The sequence below is a fragment of the Galleria mellonella genome, unplaced genomic scaffold (genome assembly GCF_026898425.1).
Source record: "Galleria mellonella isolate WM207_F2 unplaced genomic scaffold, CSIRO_AGI_GalMel_v1 utg270, whole genome shotgun sequence".
NCBI lineage: Eukaryota > Metazoa > Arthropoda > Insecta > Lepidoptera > Pyralidae > Galleria > Galleria mellonella.
In genome coordinates, this window is record NW_026442062.1 from 4231868 (window position 1) to 4240749 (window position 8882).

At 30.0% G+C, this 8882-nt stretch overlaps 1 protein-coding gene across 1 annotated transcript; it reads left to right on the forward strand.

Annotated features, from left to right (window-relative positions):
* Positions 1-1598: 1598 nt before the first annotated feature.
* Positions 1599-8602, forward strand: LOC113514419 (luciferin sulfotransferase). Its single transcript, XM_026898503.3, is given in 6 exon segments — positions 1599-2023; positions 3851-3927; positions 6328-6522; positions 7407-7560; positions 8111-8331; positions 8333-8602. Coding segments are annotated over 6 exon segments (996 nt in total). The 5' UTR covers positions 1599-1815; the 3' UTR covers positions 8474-8602.
* The last annotated feature ends 280 nt before the right edge of the window (positions 8603-8882 follow it).

Below are 8882 nucleotides of genomic sequence, written 5' to 3' on the forward strand. Positions count from 1 at the left end.
TCATAAAAATAAAGTTTAGTTTGGAAACTATTTTATAAAGCTAATTCTGGGTTATTGGCTATAAAAATTAAATAAATAAAAAAAAAATTACAAATGAGGCATGATATCGATGTTAACGTATTCCCCTATTAATTCATAACAGGGATATTTAAATTATGTAGTTTTATGTAGTTACATTACAGAAATAGCTAACATGTAATACCTATGCGACTGAGGCGATTGGTGTCAATACATTATTATTTCATTTTATTTCCCGTCAGACGAGTATAGGGCATATAATGACCACATTCTTGGAATAATGATTTTTCCCAAAATGAATTGTTTAGTAAAAAATGTTTAGCTTCATACAAATATTGGTAATCAAATAAATTTTATGAATTAAAAAAAAAAAAGACAAAGATCACTTTAAAACTCCAATTACCTAGGTGGTCAATAAATCGTACTATACCTGATTAAGGTTAAAACCTTATTGATATTATAATTCACATAAATATTTTAAGATTGTGTTCCACGAAAAAAAAAAACTGGCTTCAATTGTGGCAAAACCATTTATTTTGATTTAGTAACTAAACTATTGAACCGATTTTGATAAAATTTTTATGACACTAATTTGAAACTATATCTTTTAAAATTTTCTAAATTGATATATAACTGATAGTTATGAGGTAACTGACATAAAATACAACTGAATTGAGACCTTTCTCCTTTTTTAACGTTGGTTAATAAACACAGTGTAATGAAAGGCTACAGTATAAAATTTTACAAAAAGGGCGTGTTAAGGTTCCTTCAGGGTCGGTAGTGTTCAGCTCACGTGACATCCCTGATGTTGCAGGCCTTTATAAGCTACAATGAACGTTTATCATCAGATAGACTGTATGCTTGTTTGTTATCTTTGTGGTATAAAAAAATCTACTTTTGCAAAACATCTGTGTATGCATTGTGGTTAATAATAAAGAAATAAGCTTTATTAGTTTTTAATGCTCCACTAATAGCAATTAATAATAAAATTAACAGCAATAAAAATAAATGCTTTATTAAAGTCTAATCATAGTCGCATGATTCTTGCTGATGATTTTAACGAATAGGCATTGTTAGAAACGCGGATTACTAACTTCTCACATTGCTAACAATATACCTTAACAGGTCGACCTCCCCGTGGTCTCCCCCTTGAAATCATCGTGCTGAATTCCAAGTCTATTCATCACGATGGGCTAACTGACCTGCTTTTTTCATTCTCACATATCATCCCTCACTGGTGTCCTGCCAGCTTAAATCGTTAGCGCAGGCGGGGTTACCGTTCCATTAAAAAAAAAAACAATGTTTCTTGGGGGTGCAAATCAGAGTTCTCGTAGTAGAGATATTTTAGATGTCATTAATATTGTATAACGAGAAATCTAAAATTCTTTATTTGTATTTAATTCCAATAGATTAGTAATTCATTTGCAATATTTTATGTCCCTAAATTCGGCAATTTCGGCCGATTAGTTAGTCAGAAAGTTTCTCTTATACGTATGTATGTAGATCTAAACGCCATAATCTGTGTTAACCTGTCGATGTTTATAAAAATAACTGACTGATAATCATAGTAATATTCGAACTTCCTAATAGTTGCATAACTGTTATATCGTATACGAAACCGCGCGAACTCTGGTCCGAATGAAAGTGCAGTGAGAGTGCCGAGGAAAATATACCGAGCATAGCGTACAGCATGCGATCATAGCACTTCCTATCGACGTTGGCATTGGACGTTTATTCTTTGCTACAAAAAGTAAATGTGAATTGGTTTTAAAGAAAACAAAAAAATATTAAAAAAAAATGAGAACCAAACCAAAGTTGACTTTTTCGAAACTGGACGATGAGACGGGTGAATTACTAGATAGGATGTTTGAGAAAAAGGATTGCATGGTGGAGATTAATCCCGGGAGAGTGATATTACCAGCAGACTACATGACAATAGGCCAAGATATTTTAGACATGGAGGTGCTACAGGAGGACGTATGGATGTGCTCATATCCAAGGACTGGTAAGTGATATTATTTTACTTAATAATTGTCGAATTTCAGCGATATTGGTACTCCTTTTCTTTTTTAATCTGTATGTGTGTAACGAATAGGAGCTAAGAAATTTTTTAACGGACTCAAAATTGAAGTTAGTACACTGTAAATTGATTTTGATGTTGATGTATGTTAATTCATAATTAATTATACTAAAAGTTTGTAAATTGAATATAATCAATATCAATATTATTATTGATTAATAATATTATTTTTCTTAACAGAAAAAGTGAAATACGCTTAATAATTTTTAGCTGAATTCAAAACGAGGAAGTTAAAAATTTCACTGTATATTTTTTTAAATATATCTTCGAATACAGTACCTTTGACATTAATGAACGAAATTTATTTATCCCTTTTTAATTAGAAGCAAAAAACTTCCTACTGTTACCTATGCCGGATTCAAATATTCTTGGTGAAATCTGGGCATGCTGAGGATCAGGTGACTTGATTGAGAGGACTGTTTGTAACGGGAATTACGGTATTTTTACATGGTTCTCCCTGAAAACTATCGTGGTTAATTTATCAAGTTGGATAAAGTAACGTGATTTCATTCTCATCTGTCATCCCTCAATATTTATCAGCATACTGATCGAATTGCAAACAAAATAATAAATAAAAAAAAGAAGAAATCACTTTCTCCGGTAAATTATTTCGGTTTCATAACGCAATGTTTATGGCGTGTTTCTGATATGGCCAGCAGTGTTGTAACTGTTATCGAAAAAAATAATTTATCAACGGTTATTAACTGAGATCGGTAAATAATAAGTAATTGTGTCTTTATTAAAACAAGAGGTTGTTAATTTTAATAATTTAAGAATTTGTTTGGAAAAACATTAACTTTAATCGTCATACAGTTAAAGAAAAAAATAGATAATTCCTATTTATTACTAAGAAATATATCGCTTAATATATAAAAATATACAAATTAAGAATTTCAGCTTTTTAGAAATCTATGGCTTTTATTCATCTATAGCTTTAATTTTACCCCCAAATTTTCATCATAATCGGTGCAATAGTTACGAAAAACATTAAAATAACTGTAAACTTTTTTTTTTTATTTGAATAGAAATCTGTTTTTAACATTTTATCAATTCAATATACTCGTACGAGTTCGATCTTATGGTGATGAAATATATGTGGATATATATATGGAATATATGATGGAAGATACTTAAGGAAAATTTAAATATGAGGGGTTTAAATAGAGGGCCCAAAATAATATTTTTTTATAAATTTTGTCAGTCTGTATGTTTGTTCCGTCATCATGGACAAACTATTGCACCAAATCAAATGAGTTTTTTAAAGTTTTGTTTTTGAACTCTCTGAAAATCTGGTGTGTTTCATCTTGATAAGCCATTTAGAAAAAGTGTTTTATTGATTTTCCTATTTCTGAAATCCATAAGGATAAAGTAGCATGCAAAAAGCTAATCATAAAATAAAACTATTGTTTTATTTTACGGACTAATTTTGTTCAAAAATACATAAAATACTGTAATATATTAAAAGGTAACAAAACAAAACTAAAAGGCAAAACTGGTAATAATTTACCAGTTTTGCCTTTTCGTTTTGTTTCGACTTTTTTTTGCTCTTCTATAAAATGTATCTACTAAATTATGTTTAATATATTTAGCCTTTTTACCGTCGATATGTATTATAATCAGCACAACATTTTTTTAGGTTTATTATAATATATAAATGTTTGAAAAAAATATACGTATTTAGATTATCTAAATATCGATATATGTATACGTATAAATATACAAATATTTTCATGAAGGTTTCTGTTTATCTAGGTTCTACATGGGCGCAAGAAATGGTATGGCTCATTGGTCATGATCTCGACTACGAAGGAGCCAAGTCATTGCAACAAGTAAGAGTCTATTTCATTTATTTACTTTTTTAAATATGAATAATTCCTGGGCTCTTATTAGGTAAGCATAGATAATTAAGATTTTTGTAATTGTGTCAATTTTACCGCCAGTCCAGAAAGTAGATTAAATCAAGAAGTATTAGAAAACTCCAAACTCTAAGACTCCTTTAAGAACCATGGGCATGATACAATAGACTATAATAATCATGGCATCCTCTGTTGTTAGACTATAATACTGGCAATTACAGTAGACTTGATTTTGTATTAGGAAACTTGTTCATTTTTCCAATCTTTATCTTTAGTACTTATACTCATTTAAATGCAATTGTTTTACTGTACATCTGTTTTTTTTTTAATTAGTAACACCTTTTTTGTTGCTATTTCTGTGGACTAAGGTGTAAGGTGTCTCTTATATCAGAGATTGCGTAAACTGTATTTTTCCGGCCGAAACACAAGAAACCACGCGTTTCTGGTTTACGCGGCTGTAACATGTTGTACAACATTAGTAAAAATCCCTCAACATTAGCATCGTCCGTTGCCTGTTCGACATCAGGTGTTCATTTATTTATGGACAGAACTTACTTTCCATTAGGAGGCTATTCATTGGCCCGCTTGTTCGTTATTTCCGGCATAATAAAAAAAAACCTGTATTAGGTGTTGTGCAATTCATTATATTTTAACTAATGTTTGGCCCAGCTGTTACTTGTGATGTAAACTATCATTAACATCTAATAATATGTAGATGTTATATTAATATTACACTTAGGCGTTTAGGATTATATTAAGTGTCTGTATTTCTTTAGGTTTTTATTTAAGTAAGATCGTGACCTAGTTTGGTGGGTATTATAAGAAAATGGCAATTTTGATCCCGGTCAACACCGAAAGTTTGTGTCACAAACTTAGCCTCCTATAATGGAAGAAAAACCGATATCGTACTTATCTAACTAATCTGAGAGACTCTAGGTGATCTTTGGGACTGTTAGATTCAAAATGTGATTAGTGAAACACATATAAAAATATGAAACCATTCCGTAGTAGTTGAATTTGAAAATTTATTTTTTTACCTATTTATATATAAAAAATGAAAGTTAAAAGTTAAAAATTATTTTGATAATATATCATAAATTGAGAGCGAAACTTCCGAAGATCCGATCACATTTCTGTTATCTGAGTTGAGTTTGTTCTTAATTGGTGTAACTGAGAATACACTCAGCAACTTACGGAAGGTATTTTTTCAACGTATAAATTATTTTTGATTCTCAAATGCAGGTTTAGCATTAAAAATATTTTCAAATAAATAATGTTATGTTAAGCCATTTCGCATATAACATCCAGTTTAAATTTGAATACATACAAGAATAGTATAATTATTTTTTTTATAAAGTTGAACAATAGTCATACGGAGCATTAAGAAACCAATTAGGTATCTAAGTGTAGAAGCAGTTTTTTTATTATATAATATCATAACTTTTAATTGGAAATTCTTATAAACTAGGGAAAATGTCGTAGAAACAATATTAATATCATAGATTATGTAATGAGATTTCCTGGATGTTTAGTTTTATGTGTGCATCCGTGAAATTCGAAATGCCATTATGCAAGCTGTTGATGATTATGCAAGGAATATAGCGTGACTTATGCACCACTGTGCTAGGTAATTACATTACTCGGCTTCAGTTGTAACCGATATTGTGTTTGTAACTCGTTAAGTGTTTTTTGTCGACCTCAAAAAGAGGCCGTTCTCGATATAACAACAAATACAAACAAATAAACAGTGCACGATCCAGTAATTTAGCCGCTTCAGGCAAAAATAATGTTTGCCGCCCTATTTAACAGTCAGCCGCCACTAATTTTGTCGGTTTTTATTTTTGCCGTTCGGGCATTCTTTTTTTCTAGATAAAAAAGATCTATTGTTAAGAATATACTTAATATGAATATATTTCAACGCTGTTACTAAAGAGAAAAAAGATAATAGGAGGGCTACTATATTATAGAGTTTTTAAAGCAACTGTTAAAACTGTTGTAAGCATTGTTGTTCTCGAATTTGACTTTCTTATCTTTTATATTTATTTATTCATCTCTTATAGTCAATTTTTATTTTAAATATTGAGAGCACACAATAAATTATGTGTATGAATGAAATATATACAAGTAAATATATTTACTACCGAAATAACAAAGAAAAGAAAACAACCTTTGCAGTTGACTAAATTAATGAGCAGGTTCTTATCGACTGTACTTCTTTTTATGTTATTGCATGATATCTTCGCTCCAGTTGTCGATCAATTTTAATATTTCTTTTTTTTTCTTTTTACTTTCGGTTTACTTTCATCTTATTAATTTTACCAAAGTCGAGGTCGCTTTTTTATAAAATATTAAATTACTTTTCGGTCATTTCAGATTCGATGCCCTTTGGTAGAGTTGTCATGTATAATGGTGGACGGACACGCAGAATGGCATGATGAATCTGTAAAAGGAACATCTGTTGACTTGGTGAAGTATCGGTTGCCACATCCTCGTTATATACGCAGTCACTTGCCCTGGGATTTGCTACCGGTTGACATACAAAAAGAAGATGGTTCAGCGAAGCCTAAGGTGTGTTCTGGATTTTTATTTGTTCATAATAGCCCATAAACATTTCACTGCTAGGACAAGTCTCTGTTAAGAGTTACAGATATTAACCTATTATCATCGGTACTACTACTCTGTGATGTTGGCTAAGTGGGTTGTATAGATTACACTGTGAATCTCTTGTATTATTGTAACTTTATAGCTTTCCTAATTATGTTTTACGTAAAACTTATTTTTAAAACCTATGTATATTTTCAATTGTTTTTAAATCAATACTTAACTGTTCTTAAATTTGTGTGAAACGTCTTAGGACGACGATATGTTTTTAGTCATTTCTTGTTAGATGGATGCTTAATTGTTTAGCTTTATATATAGTTGTCTGCATATAGTTATAGCCATTTAAGAAAATATATAATGATTCTAATTTTTAATATTTACTAACGAAAACTCTCAAAATAATTAAGGAATAAGAGAAAAATGGGACCATAGATACCTATACCTATGTTACCCATGGAAAAACACAATAAATATAGCAGTGTTAACGAAATATCAATTTTTTATACGAGTAGGTAATAGATGTCGTCTTCCTTCTGTCAGTAAAGAGGAAGTACAATTAATTTTTTATAAAAATCCATTATGGAATATTTTATGGCAATAAGAGTAGTTTTCCACTATAATATTTTATATAATTAATTATGTATTGAGTAAATAAGATTTTGAATAAATTAACCCGCATAAATAACTAACTATAAATGTGAAAGTTTATAAAGATGTTTGGATGTTTGTTACACAATTATGCATAAACAACTAGGCCGATTTGAATAAAATTTAGTACACAAATAGACTGTATTTTACATTTTTTTTAATCCTAAAGGTTATAAATAACGATGTTTACTTATCAATAACAGATAATCTACACATCCCGCAACCCTAAGGATATGGTGGTATCGTACTACCACTATTGTACTCTAGTGCATGGATTGAAGGGTACATTTGAGGAATTCTGCGATCTGTTCATGCGAAACCGCGCTCCTTTCGGCCCTGTTTGGAATCATATTCTTGGTAAGTAGACTTACGATGATATGCTCATATTATCGTCATCTCGTATTACAGTAATAAAATGAGACAGATTATACATGGTCAGAGCCTTTTAAATGTGTTATGTTGTCTAGTATCAATAGTGTGTTCGTGCAATTTTTAATTGGCTATTATTTTTTTGTCTCCACCAATTTACAATTTTTATCATTCAAAAGTTGATCTTTTTGATGAGATAAATTCACCATTTTTGCAATTTTTTTTTAAGAACTCTGTAATTGAAGACATTACTGTATAATAAAGTGTTACAAATAAATAAAAAGATTTGCTTATACAGAATTTTTAATGCGATTCTCAATTTGGCTATAGAAAGAATTAATATATTTTTTAAAGACGGCCCATTAACGTAACGTCTTTTCTAAATTATTTATAATAAATGCCATTCTAAGTTGCATAAAAAATATTGTTTTTTAATTTGTATATCTATTTAAGATATTCATAATTTTATGTTTAACTTTTTATGTCTAACTTTCAATTCGAAATTGTTTCCGATAAATTATTGTTTTTTCGATTCTAGGTTTCTGGAACAGACGCCACGATCCGAACTTGCTGTTCATCAGGTTTGAAGAAATGAAACGGGACTTGCCATCTGTAATTAGGAAGACGGCGAAATTTCTCGGTAAAACTATGTCTGACGACGAAGTAGAGAAATTGTGTGACCATCTTTCATTTCAAAATATGAAGAGAAACAGGGCTGTTAATTTGGAAGCTATTTTGGAGAAATCCTTTGGGAAAAAGTTATTTGGAACAGACGGAATTGAGATTCATTAGGAAAGGGGAGATTGGTGATTGGAAAAACTATATGTCGGATGATTTGTCTCGAAGATTCGACGAGTGGGCGGAACAACATTTGAAGGGTACAGAATTGAGTTTTGAATAATTTGGATTATGGTTTAGGATAATTAGAGGAGCTCTCGGTTGTAAAGTCTTAAGTTTTTAATTTTTTTGTTATTATATTATATAGACTGCTATTGTAAAGTTGTTTGAATATTAAACTATTTTAAATAAACGCATTGTCTATTTATTTACTGTAATTGAATGCAATTATAAATAATGGGTTTTGTTTTCTTAAATAGTTTGTTTAATAGAAAACGTATTAGGTTTTCTATTTATGTATTACCATAGGGAATATAGGAAAGTGGGTTCGATTAGGTATAACTGATATTTGTAATAATACGCAGGACAATAAAACAGTTTATATTTCATGTACTTTTTATTTCCACAAAAGTGAGATTCACAACTTTGGCAATAAAATAAGTATACAAGGCTCGAGCTAACGAAGCATTACG